Genomic DNA, 22,270 nt, shown 5'->3' with positions numbered 1-22,270 from the left:
CGAGCTGGGGTGTCCCTGCAGAAAAGGCACAGAACAAGCAAAGACTTCTGCTCTATCCCTGCTCTCAGAGGACCCCCACCTGCAGTCCAGGTGAGCACCAAATCACAATAGGGCAGACACCAGTCACATGACTTCAACCTGACCAATGAGAGTACTGACTGGCTATCCAATCTGATTGGCTCAGTTCTGTACATTGTCACCAATCAGGTCACAGATCAGGATACACAGCACGAGTTGGGTGGCTAAGAGACAGTTGGTGCCAGTCTTGTGATGTTGAAGGCAGAGCTTTCACAACAAGGACACCAGTGGCAGAGGCAGTGTGCATAAACAGTGCATTAAGCCGCGAATTTGGAAAAGGATTCCTGATCTACTGAAGCAACACCAGGTACTGCTTGATTGGCAGCTGTCTCCCGGAACTATTATGCTTTCATGGGACCCACACTGTTCTCTTTGTCAAAACTACTTTGGAGTGTGGATTAGACCACCAGATCTTGTTCCTACTGGGTGGCTAATCAGGAACCCAAGCCTGGATTTGGAACCACCTTGGATTCTGTGCATCACTCTTTAGTCTGAAGAGTCTGTAGTGGCTGAGACATCCAGGCTCTTTCCCAGGACACTGTGGACCATCCCATGGAGACCACTGTCCCATTCCATGTCCTTACTGGCCTGTCTATGTTCCCTCAAATTTACCTTTGGAGACTGACATGTCACACATCACACAGTCATATTCATTTGCAACTGTTTTCCATCAAAAGATTAAATTTTATTCTTGGAGCTAGGGGCTTTTTGCCTGTCTCCTCTTCATATGTTTTATTTGTCAATTTTTTTTATTTAAAATTTGTTTTCATTTCACATACCAACCCCAGTTCCCCCTCCCTCCCCTTCTCCCACCTTTCCCCACCTCTCCCCCATCCCACACCCATGCGCTTCTGAGAGGGGGTAAGGCCTCCTTTTGGCATACCAAGTTGAGGCAAGACAAAGGCCCTCCCTGCTGCATCACTGCTGAGCAAGTTATCCCACCATAGGGAATGGGTTCCAAATAGCCAGTTCAGGCATCTGGGATAAGTCCCAGTCCCAGTGCCAGGGGCCCCACCAACAGATCAAGCCAAACAACTGTCACCCACATTCAGAGGACCTAGTTCAGTTCCCAGTAGCTCCAGTCAGGTGTCTCTGTGATTTTCCCCATCAAGAGCTTGACCCCCTGCCCTGCTCATATAATCCTTCCTCCCTCTCTTCAAATGATCTCTAGATCAGCCCAGTGCTTGGCTGTGGATCTATGCATCTGCTTCCATCAGTTAATGGATATAGGTTCTATGATGACAGGGTGGTCACCAATCTGAGTAGAGGGGAAGGCCAATTCAGGCACCCCCTCCACTACTGCTAGGAGTCTTAGCTGGGGTCATCCTTGTGGATTCCTGGGAATTTCCCTAGCACCAGATTTCTCCCTTACCCCATAATGGTTCCCTTTTTGAAGGTAACTCTTTCTTTACTCTCCCTCTTTGTCCCTCCCCCAACTCATCCATCTGGATCCCTCATGTTCCCATCCTCCATTCCCTTCCTCCTAATTCCCTCCCAGTTTACCCAGGAGATCTTAACTGTTTTCTCTTCCTGGGGCCCTCCATTCATGTCCCTCTTAGGGTCCTCCTTTTTACCTAGCTTCTCTGGGGTTGTGGATTGTAGTCTGGCTATCCTTTGCTTTGCATCTAATATACACTTATGAGTGAGTACATACCATGTTTGTCTTTCTGGGTCTGGGTTACCTCACTCAGGATTACATTGACAGATTTTGTATGTTGAATCATCCCTGCATCTCTGGGATAAAGCCTACTTGATCATGGTGGATGATTTTTTGATGTGTTCTTGGATTCAGTTTGCCAGTATTTCATTGAATATTTTTGCATCAGGGTTCATGAGGGAGACTTGTCTATAATACTCTTCTTTGTTGCATCGTTGTGTGGTTTGGGTATCAGGGCATCTGTACCCTTTCAAAAACAGTTTGAAGTCAGGTGGCAGTGGCACACGCCTTTAATCCCAGCACTCAGGAGGCAGAGCCAGGCAGATTTCTGTGAGTTCGAGGCCAGCCTGGTCTACAGAGCAAGATCTATGACAGGCACCAAAACTACACAGAGAAACCCTGTCTCGAAAAAAAAAAAAAAGTTTGGGATTGTTCCTTCTGTTTCTATTGTGTGGAACAATTTGAGGAGTATTTGTAGAATTCTGCACTGAAACCATCTGGCCCTGGGATTTTTTTTGGTGGGAGACTTTTGATAACTGCTTCTATTTCCTTAGGGGTTGTAGATCTATTTAAATTGTTTATCTGGTCTTGATGACCTGAAGATTCTCTGGATTTTCAGTGTCTGTTGTTATATCCCCCTTTTCATTTCTGATTTTGTTAATTTGGATATTCTCTCTCTGCCTTTTGGTTAGTTTGGATAAGGGTTTGTCTATCTTGTTGATTTTCTCCAAGAACCAACTCTATATTTCACTGATTCTTTGTATTGTTCTCTTTGTTTCTATTTTATTGAGTTCAGCCCTCAGTTTGATTATTTCCTGGCGTCTATTCCTCCTGGGTGAGTTTGCCTCTTTTTGTTCTAGAACTTTTCAGGTGTGCTGTTAAGTCGCTAGTGTGAGATTTCTCCATGTTCTTTATGTAGGCACTTAATGTTGTCAACTTTCCTCTTAGCACTGCTTTCATACTGTCCCATAAATTTGGGTATGTTGTGCATTCATTTTCACTGAATTCTAGGAAGTCTTTAATTTCTTTCTTTATTTCTTCCTTTACCCAGTGGTGATTCAGTTGAGCATTATTCAATTTCTATGAGTTTGCAGGCTTTCTGCAATTTGTGTTGTTGTTGAATTCTTACTTTAAGCCATGGTGATTCAATTAAGATACCAGGAGTTATTCCAATTTTTTGTATCTGTTGAGTTTTGCTTTGTTACTGAGTATTTGGTCAATTTTAGAGAAGGATCCATGAGGTGCTGAGAAGAACATGTATTTTGTGTTTGGGTGAAATGTTCTCTAGATGTCTGTTAAGTCCATTTGAGTCATAACATCTGTTGTTTCCCTTATTTCTCTGTTAAGTTTCAGTCTGGAAGATTTATCCAGTGGTGAGTGTGGGGTGTTGAAGTCTCTCACTATTAGTGTGTGGGATTTGATATGTGATTTGAGCTTTAGTAATGTTTCTTTTACAAATGTGGGTGCTCTTGTATTTGGGGCATAAATGTTCAGAATGGAGACGTGTTCTTGATAGATTTTTCCATCAAGCAGTGGGTAGAGGAGTGGCACAGGACATTTACCCAGGGGCTAGGACCTAGAGAGCAGAGCTGTCCAGCCAGGTGCTCAGATACTCACCTCTTTCTCCTATAGGTGCAGGTGGGGCCTGTGGCTCCAGTGACAGCTGATGCAGCAGGGAAGGTTTGTGGATGGGACTATGCTACCACCAGGTGGCTGGGGATGCAATGGGTCAGGGAGGGGCATAGGATGTGCGCCCCATCCCACCCCCCATGAGCTAGGATATAGAGAGCAAGGCTGTCCAGTCAGGAGTTCAGACACTCACCTCTTCCACCATTCAGGTGCAGGTGGGGCCTGTGGTTGCTGATGCAGCAGGGGATGGTTCTATTTGTCAAGTTTTATATTAGAATTGTCTGTCTGTTCTTCAGTGGTGAACTCATCTTGAGCATGAACATGGCCTTTTTTATGTGTTGTTGAACTTACTGGAAAGTTTCAAGTACTTTCATTAAGGATTGTTATATCTAGGTACATAAACTATTGGCTTATAATTTCTGTTTATTTTACATTTAGGGTTATTTTGTTCTATATATTTATTTTGCTGGGTGTGTATTTTTCTGTCTGTGTCACAACATACTGCTGTGGATGGACGATTGATTGATAAATAAAACTCTGATTGGCCAGTAGCCAGGCAGGAAGTATAGGCGGGACAAGGAGGGAGGAGAATTCTGGGAAGTGGAAGGCTGAGGCAGGGAGACGCTCCAGCCCCCACAAGGAGAAGCACGATGTAAGATACCGGTAAGGCACGAGCCACGTGGCAAGGTATAGATTTATAGAAATGGGTTAATTTAAGATATAAGAACAGATAGCAAGAAGCCTGCCACAGCCATACAGTTTATAAGTAATATAAGTCTCTGTGTGTTTACTTGGGGGACACAAGTGGGAGAGATTTGTCCCGACTGCCGGGAGGCCGGGACACAGGAAAACTACAGCTACAACATACACACATGGAAGTAAGAGTACAACTTGTGGGAGTCAAACTCCTTTTCCAACATGTGGGATCAAGGGAGGAAGCCCAGGTCATCAGGTCTGGCAGTAGGCTCCTGTAGACATTGTAGAACATGTTGCCAAGTGTCTCTTCCCTTCTCACTTATTGAATAGTTGGAGGAATATTAGCATTAATTCTTTTTTAAAGTTGGGTAGAATTCAAAAATAAATACGTTCACATTAGTCTTTTATTTCTTCGTCATTTTATCATTGAAATCTTTTATACAATGTATTTTGATCATCTTCCCCCTGCTCAATTCCTCCCAGACCCTCCTCACCTCTCTACCCATCTCGTATTATAGTCTATCTCTTATCTATTTAAAAATTAAAACAAGAAGAACAAAAAACAAAATAAGCAATAAAGGCTTATAGAATGCCTAAAGAAAGGAAAATGAGCCCAGTAGTGTGCCAAAATTCTATTGAGTTCATTTAGTGCTTGCCAATGATTCCAGGGCATGGGTCCTACCCAGAGGAGTGGTTAAGATACTCAGTAAGATTCTATTGGAGAAAAGTGATTCTTCCTTTGCCAGCAGGAAAAAGTTGCAGATGTCTCCTTGGTTAGGGATGGAACCCTGTTTCCATCTCCCCTTTTCAATACTAGAACCCCCATCTGGCTTGAACCTTTGTATACTAGTGTGTATTGCTACCATCTCTGTGAGTTCATGTGTTCATCAGTCTTGTTATATCTGAAATACACTGGTTTTGTTTGTGTGTGTGTTTCCTTATCTTTCTGCTTCCTCTTCCAAAAAGCTCCTTTAACTCTGAGGCAAGGGTTTCATGAAGCCATCCCATTTAGGACTGCATATTACAAAGTCTCACACTCTCTCTACATTGTTGTGAGTCTCTGTGTTCCATCTCCTTGAAAAAAGGGTTTCACTGGTGAAGGCTGTTTGAGACTTTAATCTTTAGATACAGCAGTATGTCATCAAGAGTCATTTCATCACTGGGTTCCTTTAGCAGAATCATAGTATCTGGTTTTTGCCTAGGCCATGATCTATCTTAGTTTTTCAGTCACCTTAGCAGTATCAGGTATGGCTTCCATTCCTGAAGTGGGCCTTAAACCCAATCAGAAAGTAACTGGTTACTGTCATAGATTTGTGCCACTATTGTATTAATCCATTTTGCAAATGGGTCACATTTGTCCTAGGGTTTTGTAGCTGAATGATAGTGACAATTATCTTTCTCCTTCAGTAGAATACAGAGTACCTTCCAGTATCATGAATGTCAATCATGAATTGGTGATGAATCTTCTAGTTATGCACCAGTTCAACTTCTCCACGTTGGCTGACATATATGGGTGTTGTCTTCAGCAATAGGGCATAACAATAAGGTTGTGTGTAAGCAATAGTCTCGGCAGGAGATGTTAGCTCTGGGGGTTTCCATGGGGCCCTTTTCCAGCTATGCAACAAGATGGAACACAATCATGTCACCGGACAAAAGCTGTTTTCTTGAGATTTTTTTTCAATGAATATTTAATTATGTTTCTCATGAATGATCTAGTTAGGGTTTTATATATTTTCTCTCAGTTTTGGTAGTTTACACATGTTTAGAAATTTGGCCATTTGCTGCAGTTTTACAATTCATGCCAGTGTAGGTTTTCAAAAATACTTCCAAATGAAGGATCAGAGGAACCAGAGGGGTCAGGGACACCATGGGAACACAGCCCACAGAATCAATTAACTGGGACTCATGCGGGCTCATGGAGATCAGGGAGCCTGTAGGGGTTTGACCTACGTCCTCTGCATTTATGTTTTGGCTGACTGCTTTGATGTTATTGTGGGATTCCTAGCAGTAGGAGTGGGTTAGTCAATGACTCTTTTGCCTACTTATGGGACTCTTTTACCCTTACTGGGTCGTCTTGTCCAGCCTTGATGTGACAATAAGTGCCTGGCCTATAATAGTATATTATGTCATGTTTGGTTGATGTCCCTGGGAAGCCTGCCCTTTTCTGAGGGGAGATGGAGGGAGAGTAGAACTTGAGAAAAGGGAAAGAGAGTCTGGTGGAAGGTAAGAGAGGGAAAATTATGGTCAGATTGTAATGTCTGAGAGAAGAATAAAAAATTATCTTCACTATTAAAAGAAATACAGAGGCCGGGCTGTGGTGGTGCACACCTTTAATCCCAGCACTTGGGAGGCAGAGCCAGGCGGATCTCTGTGAGTTTGAGGCCAGCCTACCAAGTGAGTTCCAGGACAGGCGCAAAGCTACACAGAGAAACCCTGTCTCGAAAAACTAAAAAAAAAAAAAGAAAGAAAGAAATACAGATAAAAGTACTAGGAAACTTGAGCAACTGAACAATTGAAGTGAGCAAAGTGTTGACATTATTGACTCCTAAATAGCCTTTTTGGTATATCCCTACATAGAGAACAGATAAACCTTTGAGATATTGCCTTCATACTTATCATGTTATCAGGAAACCTACTTGTTATACTTGCCCTTACAGAAACATTGTCAGATCTGAAAAAATAGAGAAGTAGAAGAAAATAATATAACTTGAATAATCATGTTTGAAATTATCAAAAACACTAAAAATTAAATTAAAAATAAGTTATAAATGTACATATGGTTTAAAATATATGATTGATATCATGGATTTCTAAGAAATGTTTCATGAATTGAGTTAGAGTAAAGCAAATGACTATTAACTAATAAAGAATGATATTCCTCATTAGAGACCACTTTTCAGTATAGCATTAACAAACATAATATCATCATATTCACCAAATTGTCTCACAGTAAAATATACAATTTGGGAACAGGAAAAATATGTAAATTTGATGGAATAGACTGGTAGAGGATTACTTTAAAATGTGGTAATGGAAATTCTTTTTTGAAAATTGCATTCCTGACCCTCAGCATAATCTGCTAAATTATGCTTCCTTATTTTTCTAGTCCCTCTGATTTAGTTATTTCTCCAGGAACATTGATTCTACGTTACTATTTGTAGTCTATAATTTCATAAAGAAAGTATCTCAACTGTGAGTTCATGTGTTCATCAGTCCTGTTCTATCTGAAATACATTCTTTGTTTCCTTATCCTTCTGTATTCCTTTCCCTCAGCACAAGACAGCATCTGCTAAACTGTGCTTCATGCTTCTTTCTAGTCCCTCTGATTTAGTTTTTTCTCCAGAAATATTGATTCTATGTTACTATTTGTAGTCTATCATTTCATTAAGAAAGTATCCCAAGTGTTCATGATTATATGATTTCCATTGTTTCAGTTATTGGGAACTCAGTGGTGAACAAGGAGGCAAAATTTATTCCCAAGACTGCATATGAAATGGTTTGGTTTGCATAGATTTGACACATTTTATCATCAAAAATGTTGACAGAATAGGTATATCATGTCCATATCAAAATAAAACCACTTGTTGATTGACAAAAAAAAAAAACACTTCCAATTGATTCTTTAGATTTTCGCCATTTTTGCTATAACAGCACCATAGCGTACCTATAGATTTACACTGTCTCTTACTTGATCACTTTTAGTAAGGTATCTGTTTTGTTCTTCCTTTTCAATAATCAAGCCTTTCCTTTGGCATGTTCATTATTGTCCATTTTTTTAGGTTCAGTTCTAATCTTCAGAATGTTTACAAGGTAATTTTTTGGAGTTTAGTTTATTCTTATTCTTCTGTGACCCAGAAGTTCACTGTAAGGTTGCTTCACATCCCTGACTTCTACTTCTCCATGTAGAAATCGAAAGCCACAAACTCTTCCCCTAGACCTACTTCTCATTGTTTTAATCTGATTTTGTTCAGTTGGTGTTGCCATGGAAATTATCAAGAGACATAATAGCAAGACCAAAGAGGAGGTGTCAATGCAGCTGGACCTGAAGGCCAGCACCTCTCAAGAGGAGAGCCTTACAGATCATTACATCATACTCAGGACCCTTGGCAAAGGGACCTTTGCTGAGGTGAAGCTGGCCTGCCACCTCCACACAGAGGTTCAGGTTGCCATCAAGATCCTGGAAAATGGTGAGAATAATGACCACAACAACAGAACTGAAATCGACATCGTGAAGACGCTGGACCACCCAAACATCATCAAGGTGTTCCACATCATCAACACCGAGGAGCACACCTATATGGTGATGGAGCATGCTTCTCGGGGAGATCTGGTGAGCCATATTGAGAAAGTGGGCTGTCTGCAGGAGGAGCAGGCCCAGCACATCTTCACTCAGATTGTGCGCGCAGTTCACTACTGCCATAAGAATGGCATTGCACATAGGGACATCAAACTAGATAACATCCTGCTGGATGGCAAAGGAAACGTCAAACTGTGTGACTTTGGCATGGCCATCAGAGTCACCTCTGGGCAGAGGTCCAAGGGATTGTGTGGCACCCTTGAATACTGTGCTCCAGAACTATTCATTGACACAGAGTATGACGCAAAGGCGGTGGACATCTGGAGCATGGGAGTGGTTTTATATACAATGGTGACAGCGTGCTTCCCATTCAAAGCAAGGACCTATTCAGACATGAAGGAGCAGATGCTGAATCCCCAGTACTACATTCCTTGCACGCTTTCTCAAAACATTGTAAACCTCATTGTGCAGTTATTCACTGTGATGCCTGAGCAGAGGCCCAAGATAAGTGACATTAGGCAGCACCAGTGGTTCAAGGACAGAGAAGAATTTTGGAAACTCCCACTATCCTCAGAGACATATAGTACCATCCCAAACCCCAGCCTTGTGGTGGCTATGTGGGGCATGGGCTACGATCCCAAGGATATTAGTGATTGTATACGTGAGAAAAAATTCAATAACATCATGGCCACGTACCTAATTTTAAAACACGAGTCAGCCCAGGACCACACTAACTATGCTGTGAAGCCTATGCAGGCCTGTGTTGCCATGTCACCAGTAGGTGCTCTCACTTCCCTTCCTCCTCAGAGGAGACTGAGTGAGCCTTCCCTTCACACCTTTGCCTTGCTGGATGAACACCTGATGCAGGATGAGAAGAGATCATGGAAGAAGGGGAGCAGAAGCCTGAGCATGCCTACCATCCTGGGCTTCCAGCAGAAGAGGGATAACCCTCCCCACCCAGTCCCCAAGTATTCTCCTGAGGTTACTCACCTCATGAACACTTTGACAGTAGGTAGCTTGAATTGCAAGGGACTGTTCTCAAGATGCTCATTCTCTGAGGGCATTTCTTCTCCACAGTATTTGTCCTGGGAGGCACCCCAGGAAATGAACACCCTAAAGAATTGCACATACACTCAGAGGAAACCATCTGTAAAGAAGTACAGGGAGGCACCTCAGGGTGTGACCACCACTGCTACCCATGGAACCCAGAGGTCTTCCCTTCAGGCAATGTCCGAAAACAACTTTGAAGCTGTCCCTCCTGAAGGTATAACTGCACCTTCTGCCAGCATTCTATCTCAAGGCTGGAAAAGGGTTAAGAAGAGGATTGGGAACTGGGTGAGACTCCTGTGCTGCTGCCTTTCTGAGAAGGAAGTGGCACCACTGGAAGTGGAGAGCAGTGCAGGTACACACATGCAGTGACATGGGGTGCCCAGGATGCACTTCTGTGTTTCTTAATCCAAATATTTTCTAATGTGCATTGCAACCAACACAGGATAATTATAGGTATGCAGATTAGCAAATCTGGTTTCCAAAGGAAAAGTCCCACAGCATCACCACCATTAACAGGAAATTGTTTAGCTGAAGGTGGACAGCAGAGCATGAGTAGCAGAGGTTGCAGAGGCAGCCAGAATGAGTTGGCTAAAGGAGGAAAGAATTAGAGGGGATCGAAGGTTTCGGGGAAGAAACACCAAAGGCCAAGAAAGAGGAAGAGGAGAGGAGCCACTTGAAAATGGATGGTCCAGGAGGATATAAGAGTCAAGACTACATATTATATGTTTCAAAGATCTTAAGACCGTGCCTTCCATATGTCATCATTATCTTTTGAAGTGATAAGCCTCTTTGCAGGTTCAGACATTGGGTAGGAATTTTCCTGGTGTGACTAAGACAGCCAAAGTGGGAGCCTTGCAGAAGTCCAGATGACAGTGTGTCCACTTACCAAGCCAAGAAGTCCAGCACAGGAGGAGGTAAGCCATCTACCACAGGCTTTACCATAGGAACCCATCATTAACAAGGGATCTGTCAAGCCGGGCGGTGGTGGTGCACGCCTTTAATCCCAGAACTTGGGAGGCAGAGGCAGGCGGATCTCTGTGAGTTCGAGGCCAGCCTGGGCTACCAAGTGAGTCCCAGGAAAGGCGCAAAGCTACACAGAGAAACCCTGTCTCGGAAAAAAAAAAAAAAAAAAACAAGGGATCTGTCCCAGGGCTGGCCTTCCATAGCATCTTTTTCAGAGTGGAGCCTTATGCCAAAACCCCACCCAAAGGTGCCCATGAATTAAAAGCCCCTAGAGCCAGTCTTCAAGGACATACTACAGAAATACTCATTCATCTGTCTCCCCTTCAAGGTCAGGTCCAAGGGAGATGTTTCCTCACACTGGGGCAGAGGTGAATCTCCTCCCCCTTCTTCCCTCCCTGCTGTTGGGTTTGCAGCCTGCCTATGTCCCTTTGTCCCTCGAATCACAGGATACACAGCCCCACTGCATGCTGGTTCAGTCTTGCTGTTGGTGAAGGACCCTTACTGTGGGGTGTTTATCAGATCCATATTTGTCTCCTAACAGGAAAGTGACAGCAAGCTGGAAGGAAATGGGTATCACTGTGGATGGAATGCTGGAATGTTGCTCCACTTTGGAAGGTGGGTATTGCTTGCCTGTACTGGGGCACAGTGGACACATGACTTAGTGAGCAGTTTTGGAACTACATTTTATTCTGATTCCGTATCACAGGTCAGACCTAGACAGGGCCTTGTTGACCATAGAATTGGGGCATTCAGCCAGGCTGTCTCCTCGGGTATCCTCCTGTGAAAGTTGTCTTTGGTGGTGCTGTGGAGGACCTCCAGGCAGATCACTACTTTCAGCCATTAAGAGTGGACACTCAGAGACTTCGGTGGTGGTGCACGCCTTTAATCCCAGCACTCGGGAGGCAGAGCCAGGCAGATCTCTGTGAGATAGAGGCCAGCCTGGTCTACAAATCGAGATTCAGGACAGGCACCAAAGCTACATAGAGAAACCTTGTCTCAAAAAAACAAACAAAAAAAAAAAAAAAAAAGAGTGGACACTCAGAAGGGACTGAATGCCAGGGCTCATCTGTAGGTCTCACATGGCTGAGGGCAGCACTGAGACCACTAAATTTGGTCCTGTTGTAGGAGAGAACTTTCTGAGATCTGGTCTAGCCTTGACACTGGTCTACAGACAAATAAGCATGAGGCTGCCAAAGCTAGCATTTTTCAATTCCAGGTAGAGTGGTCATTGAGCTCATGATGCAGAGGACCTAAGGTGTAGGGAGAGACAACAAATGCATGTATTCAGAGGGGTCTTGGGATAACTTGGGGCAAGTAGAACATCCCTTCCCTGTGATGCTCTGTCCCCAAACCATTATGGAGGAGCAGTCTGTGGAGAAGAGGGTAAATATCTTCTTAAACCTATATAGGAAGACTAGCATTCTCCCACTGGCCAGCTACTTAGACTGTAATGGGCTGAAGAACCATGAGCACAAGGGTGCACACAGCCTTGTAAGGAAAACCAACCCAGAAACACTGAGCTTCTTGCTTATGTGGCCACAGCTGTTCTACATCAGTGGGATGTTTCAGTCCTTATGCACTTCACTGAAGCTAAGGCCTGGGAAGGGAGACTTGGGTGCTGGAGGCAGGCTAGTGAATCCCAGGACTACAGCCCAAGAGAATAACTGTGGCTCCAGACCCAGGTGATGATCGCTAAGGAGGCAAATCTCAGTATGAACAGATGTGAAATTTATTTCTTCTTGTACTGAGAATTGCATTGGATCTGCTGGGGATTTTGTGTGTTCCTGCTATTCAGGGAGGCATGTTGCTACCTTTAGCCTTTTACCTGAGAGAAGAGAAGTCAACTGAGGACCAGGCCCCCATATATATATATCACCTCCCCGCTTCACTGCCTGTCTGCTGGATGGAGCAGGAGCAGATGCAATCAGTACCAGCTACTTGTAGCAGGACCTTCACACACATCATCCCAATGCTGTGCTCAGGTCCACCTCACAGTGGACAAATCTGAGTCCTTGAGATGCTCTTTGGGACATAGCATGTTTATTGAAACACTGCTTAAATTCCACCCAGTGGGCCACTGATCCAGCCACGATGACTAGTTTGGTCCACCTGGGTGACTTGGAGGCTCATGGTCACCCCTAGATTTCTCATTTGCCATGCTTTCTCTCCTACCATCTGCAGGTTCTTTGGACATGTTCTATTACTGAAGCTTATTTTCACCAAGTATGTATCCTGTCTGGCATAGACAAGTGTAAGTGAGGTGGGGTGCAGGAAGTAGAGTGCCTGTGTTTAGACATGATGCTGGAGAACTGCTTTTCCTTCTTTGTTCCCAGAGTCGGACTCCTGAAAGTAGCAGGGCAGCCATGAGAAATCATTCCCTGCAGCCAGAGGTCCCCGAAGGGACCCTAATGATGTTGGCCTAGGGAAGGTCATTTTGGAAGATAATAGACACTACTATACCTGCCTCATTAGTCCCTGAACTCCACTAAAAGTAAACCTGCCATTATCTGCCAAGGCTGCAGGTATTACGCTTGGGGAATGTGGAACTCTCAACCAGTGTCTTCATTGGTTTATATTGTTTCTCTTATAGGTGTCTGGTCACATCCTGAAATATATACCCAGAGAATTCCTGACCTGAGAACATGCACACTCAGTAGTAGTGCTAAAGATGGAGGAGAGAACATCCCACTTCCCTTCTCAAAAAAACCAGCAGGTCATTTCCTGAGCTCTAGAGGAGCTGTCTCAGGAGGACACGCTGTGGAGGGCAAGGAAATGGCTTCTGTTCCAGCATCCAACCACAGACCACCACCCCCAATTCTCAGCAAGATTGGGGACAACAGGAGGATTCCCTTGTGAAAGCCTCCCAGTAGTATGTTACTGTGGAATCCCTGTCTCACTTTGATGCTTTGTGTATGTTTGACATTGTAGAAGGGTCAAGTAAGCCTCTTTGTCCTCACAGATGACCCAGAAAACCTGCCTGAGCAAATCAAGAAAATGCCTCAGGAGAGTCTTGGGAAGGGAATGTTCATCCCTGCATGGCCTCTAGACTGGATTGCTGAGAAGGGCAGTGTCCAGGGACCCTCTTTTCCAGGGCATCCATAACTTAAAGATGGTGCAATTGAAGTCATCCACTTGTACTGTATCTCATTGGTGTTGCATAGAAACAATGTACAAACAAACAAATACTGAAGTTCTGAAGTAGAATTCCAACTGAATTTATCCTAATTGGCATTCAAAACACTTTGGGATGGCTGAGAAAAATCCAAAGGAATATAAACTCTCAGACACCCCTGTTCCTCAGCAGCAGTCACTATTGTTAAGATGACAGATCTTTTCATATATAGAACCACAGAAATGCCAATCCTATGCCCAAACACCAACTCTAACAACCAACTGGATCTAATCCTAGAAGAGACCACAGAGGGCAGAAGAGATTCCTCCAGACCCTGCACCTCTGGTCCCAGGACTTCCCACAAAGCCTCAGAGATCCAGAAAGTGCAACAGGGAAGGAACAGAGTCTAGAAACGTGAAATCAAACACAAACCCCATCAACAGACCCACCTACATCATGTCAGGTGATTTTGTCAGAGGCACCCCAAGGAAATCAAGGCAGAGGAAATGGTCTGTCCACAAAGCACTGCAGGACATGCATGGAAAAGGAAACAGTAGGGAACCCTTTAGGAAACTGAACACAGTCTCAAATGTTACAGCTGAACCCAGATCCAAACTCTGCACAACAGTTCACACAACAGTTACAGAAGAGACCTATGTAAGTTTCTGCCTCATAAGGAGGAAGATCAGAAACAACAGAGAAGATGGAACTGTGGACACAAGCGCTCTTAATCCATCAGTCAAGAAAATACAGAAGCTGGAGAAGGGCTACAGGAGACAATACTCGAGGGCATCTAGGAAAAGTCTGGCCCTGTCACAGCCCAGAGGGAACAAATCTCTGTTCTAAGCAAAGATGGAGGATCACTGCTAGGTAGCATGTCCAGGGAATGTCCAGGAAGATGGGCAGATGTGTTCTGATCACCACTCTTTTACATCCATGAATCCTGCAAGATTACTGCATGAAGATATGGGAGAGACACAGAATGATTACTATTCAATGTCGGGGGTCACTTCCAGCACTGACTGTCCAGTTTGTTCTTGACTCCCAAATACCTCAGCCCAGTAGAAGAAGGAGGTTGAGGATAGGAGTTTCTGGAGCTGGTGAGGTTCCATGCTGCTGCTCCTGGAGCCCAGAAAGCCTAGAGTTGTACACACCCCATCCCTGCTCCACACTTCCCATCCCTGCTCCACACTTCCCATCCCTGCTCCACACTTCCCATCCCTGCTCCACACTTCCCATCCCTGCTCCACACTTCCCATCCCTGCTCCACACTTCCCATCCCTGCTCCACACTTCCTATCCCTGCTCCACACACACTGCTGGATGTCAACCCATGCAGAACACACCACACTCCTGCTGCCCCACATTGACTACATGGCTCCATGCTGGGCTAGGCACACCACATACTCCAACACTGCCAGGTTTCAGGCTCAGATGGACACCTGCAGCCTACAAACCACATATACATTTAGATAGTAGGCCTTACCTGACATTTTTCTTTACCCACACTCATATCAAAGTCCACATAGATTATTAGGTATCAGTTCAGGATGACCCTCTCCCAAACTCATATAACTGTAGGAGTCAAGACCTTACAAATATGTCCTCTACAAGCTGCTCTGCTCAGATAGCCTTGCTAGTAGTTGGTCCTGCTTGACATTGCCTCCCCTGACACTTCCCCAGATGCACTGAGTGGTATTAGAACCAGCCTGATACCAGCACCCCAACAGCCCCATGTAATTTCCTCCATGTCAGGCCTTGCTGGACACTGACTATGAAGCCCTACATATAATGTGTATCAAATCCTACTAGAGCACCCTCCCCCACTCCACCTACAGAGCCACTTCCCGGGCCCTGCTGGACACAAACTCCACCTCATTGTCACTCAGTGCCCACTGCTATTTTATAGGCCATGCTGAGTGATTCCCTGCTACAGCCTTGCAGTCCACATCAGGTGGAAGCAGGGTGAAATATTCTGAAGAGTCTGATGCCGACTTGAGTATATGAAGTGAATTAAGTGTGGGAGGGAACAAGTAGAGCCTGAAACCTAGCATTGTACACAAGGTAGCACTCCCAGGGTTACGTGTCCATCAGAGTGTGAAACCTAGTAGTTTATATGTGGTGGTGATTTGGTGTCTCCAATGAGGACTGATAAAATAGCAGTGTATGTTGAGTGACAGTGGTATCTAGCATGGCCTGATATATTGCATTCTGTGTGGAATGGAGTGGAGGTGTTCAGCTGGGCCTGATTTCCAGCACTGTGTGTCCAGGAGCATGATGGGGCCTGTGATACCTAGCACTTTATTGGTGAGAGGAATGATCTATCAGGACATACAGGGCAGTGTACATGGGTCAGTGAGAAGGCAGATGAGTTCCAGCAACACCTGAACCCTGCCAGTGTATGTAGGTTGTTAGTCATAGGGGAGACAGAGGGTTCTTACATGGCCTGAAAAACAACTGTGATACCTGTTAGTGCATGTGAGGTTGCAGTAGCCAGGGAAGGGATACCAAGCAGGCCTGAAAACTAGCAGTGAATATGGCTGGTAATAAGAGTGTTTACATTGGGAACTGATACCTACAAGTTTGGAATAGGGATGGAGAGCCAGGGTTGTGTTCAGCATACCCTAAAAATTACTGCATAATTTGGATGGAAATGGAGGGTAGACCCTGTCCAGAGAGCTTGACAGCTTGCACAATATGTGGGCTGAAGCTGAGGAGGCCAGAATGACATGATGCATAGTGTGAGTAAGGCTTTTACGTGTGTATCCTGCAGGACCAGGAGCCTAGCACTGGATGTAGGCAGTAGTGACACAGGAAGGAGCATCCATCAGATGCCAGATATCAAGAAGTGTGAGGGGCCGGGCGGTGGTGGCGCACGCCTTTAATCCCAGCACTCGGGAGGCAGAGCCAGGCGGATCTCTGTGAGTTCGAGGCCAGCCTGAGCTACCAAGTGAGTCCCAGGAGAGGCGCAAAGCTACACAGAGAAACCCTGTCTCGAAAAAAAAAAAAAAAAAAAAAAAAAAAGAAGTGTGAGGGTGTAGGTGGTGTGTGTAGGGGGGTGTTTTTAGTGGCCTACTTAGTTCCATTTTATCCACAATGTCAGAAGGAATATGGAGTTTAACTGGGCATGGTGAATAGCAGTGTATACTGCATGTCTACGGGTAGGTGTCATGTTTGCTGTGTGGTGTGATGAGGGATGACACCTCTCACGTTGTGTGGATGGAGATGAGCTGTCCATCTGGGTCTGGTAATAGCACTGTATTGATGGTCCAGTCAGGTGGGGAAAGCAGCAGAGCCTGATACCTAGACACTTACATGTGCTATGCGTGCCCCTCCCCTGTTAACACCTTACATACATTGTCAGTGTAAGGACAGGAAGAACACCCCTCACCCACACTCACCACATAGTTTCCTAGGTATTTGGATACTCAGCTTCCCATCTGCTGTCCCACACACAACGCCAAGTTTTAGACACTGCTAGACACGCCTCCAACCACCGTGTCAACTGAGCTATGGTGAAAGGTGTCAGGTCCTGATGGACACTCCAGCTCCTGTCAAGGATACAGTGACTGCTTGGTTCAAACACTCCTGGAATCCTCCTGCACTGACATACAACTCTGGGTATAATGCAGCGTGGGACACTACAGCCATGCTACCTCACTTGTACTACCAGCTGTCAGACCGTAATTAACAACCCCCACAGTGCACGCGCACACACACACACACACACACACACACACACACACAGCCTCTAATACATTCCTAAGTATGGGGCCATACATGACTACTCACCAAACCACACATTGTGTGCTAGGTATCAGGCCTCACTGAACAAACCCTCACACACACACCACGTGTATTCCTAGGTCTGGATCCCAAATGTCACCCACATAATCCCACATTAATGGCTACTCATCAGGCCATACAGGACACTCTCTTGCCACTGTACCCAAATACACTGCTAGTTATTGGGCTCCACTTGATACTCTCACATCACCAAAGTTCCACATACACGGCTAGAATTCAGGCCCTCTTGAATATCACACCGCATCACCACAAACTACAATGTTAGTATCAGGGACCACTGGATACCATATTCCATCAACCCATATACCTGTTGGATATCAGACCTGCTGGGTATTCCAATACTCCATGACAACTCCTACAAGGCTAGCTGAAGGCTCTGCAATGCACACATCACCCTGCAGCTGCCCCAGCTGCACTGCTAGGTATCAGGCTGTGCTGACACCCTAACCCTTACACACACTCTGCCGTGTCAAGCACTCTTGGATATCACATCCCACACTGCCAACCTACTTCAAAATGAATGATCAGACCTTGATGGACACCAGTTCACTCATAAGCTAACACCCCATTCTTCCACTGCCCCCCTCTGACATACAGTGTTATCATCAAACACATTGGACATACTACCACCCCTGTGACCACAAATCCACTTCTAGGTATCAGGTCCTTTTTGACCTCCTACCACACATTAAATGGCAGCTATTAGACCACACTGGGAATGTCTCCCCCTGTCAGTCCTTGCACAATTGCTGGGAAGTAGCATTGCTGGACACCCTTCTTCTGCTGGAGACACACCTACACTGCTAGACATCAGGTTCTGCTGGACTCCTCCACAGCCACACAATGTGCTTTGTTTCAGGCTCTGCTGCTAGTTAATGGGACATGCTGGACATTAACTCCTTTCTACTGCTTGACGTCAGGCCCTGTAGAACACCTAACGAGTCACCCCACATTCACTGCTGCATTCCAAACTGCACTGCCATCCAAAATGCACTGCAAGTCAGCCTCATGTTCATGCTGGGGGAAGACTATGCAGCACACTCTCTGACCAATCACCACAGGCTATCTCCCCCCTCCTCTCTCTTCCTTATAACATCATCAACATCACTGCTCCACTGTTGTCATGGAGTATTGGAATACCCAGCAGGTCTGATATCCAACAGGTATATGGGTTGATGGAATATGGTATCCAGTGGTCCCTGATACTAACATTGTAGTTTGTGGTGATGCGGTGTGATATTCAAGAGGGCCTGAACTCTAGCCGTGTATGTGGAACTTTGGTGATGTGAGAGTATCAAGTAGAGCCCAATAACTAGCAGTGTATTTGGGTACAGTGGCAAGAGAGTGTCCTGTATGGCCTGATGAGTAGCCGTCAAGCAGTAACCTCAGTGCCATATAAAGTGCTGTGTATCAGGTTCACTTGAACACCAGCCTCCATCCCACATGATGTGCGAGGTATCAGACCAAGCTTCACACACACCCTTACCCCCAATGTTCACTACTGGCTCAACAAACACTGCAATCTTTAAGGCTCTGCTAAACACCCCATCAATGACATATGCAAGCTTCTTGCTTTCAGGCCCTTATTACCACTCTGTGCAGATTTCAGTCATGTATATTGTATGCATACACAATAATAGGCATCAAGCATTACCCAAAATAGCACCATTCTGCTGACAACATACACTACAAGCTAGTGACAGGGGGTGTCAGCATGGCTGAAAACTAGCAGTGCTTTTGGGGCAGCAACACAGGTATAGGAAGAGAAATTTATTAGACATGACCTGTTATGCATAATATATGGGTTAGGACTGGGGAGTCCTGAGGATGTGATACATAGAGATGCATGCAGGCCTCATGCAAGTGTCCAGCATGGCCTGAAACCAAGCAGTGTGTTTCAGGCTCTAGCGGCAGGGGAAGGAGTGTCCAGCAGGGCCTGATAACTAGTGGTACATGGGTGGGTTTGGCAGCAGGAGTGGGGGGGGGGGGCATTAGCTAGTAAGGCCTGTAGTTGAGAGCCTCTCTTGATACTGAGATGATTCTCCGTGGGATCAGCAGGTAGATGCTCTGTATTGTCTTATGAACACAACAGTGTATGTTGGGTAGCAGCAGTTGGGAGCTGTCTAGATCCAGTAAGATCTGACACTTAGCATCTATGTAGGGTACCAGTGGGGTGCCCAGCGGTGCCTGATAAACAACAGTGGAGCAGTGATGATGATGATGATGTTATAAGGAAGAGAAAGGAGGGGGGAGATAGCCTGTGGTGATTGGTCAGAGAGTGTTCTGCATAGTCTTCCCCCAGCATGAACATGAGGCTGACTTGCAGTGCATTTTGGATGGCAGTGCAGTTGGAATGCAGCAGTGAATGTGGGGTGACTCGTTAGGTGTTCTACAGGGCCTAATGTCAAGCAGTACATCGAGATCTTGAGACGCAGAAAAAGGGAATGTAGCAAGTCTTTATATATAGCTGTGTTTGTGTGAGATGTGGGCCAACAGGGCCTGATACCTAGAAGTTCATGTGTATTCCATCCCCCATCCAAAAACGCACATACAACTCTAAGTTTGGCCCAGCTGTATGCATCCCCGAACTGCAATACCACATCTACTAAGCTCTAAGTCCCTGCTGCACACTACCCTACTTCCCAACACACACTGCTCAGTATAAGCCCAAGTGGATGATTCCCCACACCTGGCACCAGTGTGCACATACAGCAAGGATTCAGGTCCTGATGGACACATTCCCCTCCCCATCACTGCAGCTACATATACAATGGAATGTATCAAGACTCTGCTGGGCTCTACATTCTTTGCTAAGAGAAATAACATACTACATACACACAAAGACATACACACATGTGTGCAAATACAAGCAACCAGCACACACCACATGCAGGCACACATACACGCAAGCAGGAACACACAGAAGTAGGTATCCCTTCCCTTACATCAAAAGCTCCACACAGGGGTAAGCCTCATGTCCTGCTAGGTACCACTTCATGTACTGCAACCCCTCAACACACACACACACACACACACACATGACTAGGCCCTCATGTATGAAGGACCCATCGTACCCCAACTGTCAGGAAATGCAAGGAATAACCCCCCACAGTCAAGCCCCCATACATGTCTGTGTGTCAGGTCATCCTCAGTAACAGTTCCCCTGAAGCAAAGCTCCACAAACACATGCATGGCTAGGTGTCACATTATTCTAGGTAGACCCTCCCCTACATCCAATGCCACACCCAGAGATAGAGATAGAGATAGAGAGAGAGAGAGAGAGAGAGAGAGAGAGAGAGAGAGAGAGAGAGAGCTGCACACACACACACACACACACACACACACACACACACACACACACATGCAAGCAAAAGACTACATGCTATGCGTCGGGTTATGACTTTTTCCCCTCACAGGCAAAGCCTCACACCCGAATATATGAATAGGGATCAGGTTCAGCTAGTTCTAGCCTCCCCAATAGCCAAGTCCACACATAAAACACAAAACTAGATGTCAGGGCCTGTTTAGTTCCCAAACCAAAATAGCCAAATTACACACATAAACACACACTCATATGAGAGAGGAAAGACAGAGACAGACACAGGAGAGAGAAAGTTGGACTGTAGAGAAAGGACACCTAGTAGGAAAAGCAACTACACCCAAATACACACACACACACACACACACACACACACACACACACACACACACACACACACAGGGACAGGTGTCAGGTTCAAATTACAATTAACCACATTGTGATTTTTATATTTCCTGAAAGATTTTGCTGGGGTATGTAAGCTGTAAGGGAAAGAATAAAGATAGAGTTAGACAGAGTTAGAAGGAAAACATCAAGAATGAGAGAATAAGGAAGACTAAAGATAGAGGAGAAGGAAAACATCAAGACAGAAGGGACATTTTCTGGATAAAGATAAGAGAATACAGAATCAGAATACAGAAGAAGAATAAAGATTAGGTATCCGCTCCGTTACAGATGAAGCCCCACAGGCAGGCCTATGTGTAAGGTCCTGCTAGGCAATCCCCTCCCTAAAACAGACCATACACACAGGACTAGGTGTCATTTACTGATAGGTACCTCATCCCCTCAATAAAAAGGCTCAATTCAAAAACATAGGTAATTACTTAGTACTGCTAGATACCACCGCCCAGTGAAAAAATGTTCCACACACACACACACACATACACACACACCCTTGTCTGAGGGACCAGCCTCCAAAGGGCACAGGGCTCAAAGGGTAATCCACAGAGTTGGAGTACTGTAACTTTTTTCTCTGAGGGGGTAAAGTGAAAGATGCTCACACTCTCTCTTGATGGTTTCCTTCTTTATTCTTCTGTATTCTGTATTCTCTTATCTCAATCCAGAAATGTTCCTTCTGTCTTGATGTTTTCCTTCTCCTCTCTTTATTCTTCCTTATTCTCTCATTCTTGATGTTTTCCTTCTAACTATTATCTAACTCTATTTTAATTCTTTCCCTTAAAGTTTACATACCCCAGCAAAATCTTTCAGGCAATATAAAAATTACAGTGTGGTTACATTCTATTTTTCAAGTGAATGATTACAATGAATACAAGTAAGAAACAGCAATTTTTCCATATCCTTTACATGATTACACATTTTATTACAGGTGGAAAACAAATTATCCCCAGGAACCCACATACATTCATACCCAAGCAACTTGTTATAGATTAACCATAGGCAAGCAAGATACTCTTCTCAGTCAGGTCTTTTACTGGCACAGCAGAAACAAAAGACATTCTGGCATCTGTGGTCTCTGGGCCATGCCTATCCAAGATTCATCCATCAGGAATTTGCCTCCTGGTGGGCTGACACTTGAACTTCAACTGCCACCTGCTGCTCCTCTGATACTGCCACCAGCACACACACACACACACGCGCGTGCGCGCGTATGCCTAGGCCCTACAACCAAAGCATCACAAATACATGCATGGCTATGTTGCTG

At 45.0% G+C, this 22,270-nt stretch overlaps 1 protein-coding gene across 1 annotated transcript; it reads left to right on the top strand.

Annotated features, from left to right (window-relative positions):
- The first annotated feature begins 248 nt into the window (after positions 1 to 248).
- On the top strand, positions 249 to 10,997 carry LOC131926619 (sperm motility kinase X-like). Its single transcript, XM_059282157.1, has 3 exons — positions 249 to 385; positions 8,032 to 10,321; positions 10,912 to 10,997. Exon 2 carries the CDS (start codon positions 8,043 to 8,045, stop codon positions 9,774 to 9,776), a length of 1,734 nt encoding a protein of 577 aa, XP_059138140.1. The 5' UTR covers positions 249 to 385; positions 8,032 to 8,042; the 3' UTR covers positions 9,777 to 10,321; positions 10,912 to 10,997.
- The last annotated feature ends 11,273 nt before the right edge of the window (positions 10,998 to 22,270 follow it).

The sequence above is a fragment of the Peromyscus eremicus genome, chromosome 16_21, assembly GCF_949786415.1.
Source record: "Peromyscus eremicus chromosome 16_21, PerEre_H2_v1, whole genome shotgun sequence".
In the NCBI taxonomy this organism is placed as follows: domain Eukaryota; kingdom Metazoa; phylum Chordata; class Mammalia; order Rodentia; family Cricetidae; genus Peromyscus; species Peromyscus eremicus.
Note: the sequence above shows the minus strand (reverse complement) of the source record. Positions and strands in the feature narration are given on the sequence as shown.

Bases quoted from the DNA above. Each gene is read 5' to 3' on its own strand.
- LOC131926619 (XM_059282157.1), top strand. From the start codon at position 8,043: ATGGAAATTATCAAGAGACATAATAGCAAGACCAAAGAGGAGGTGTCA.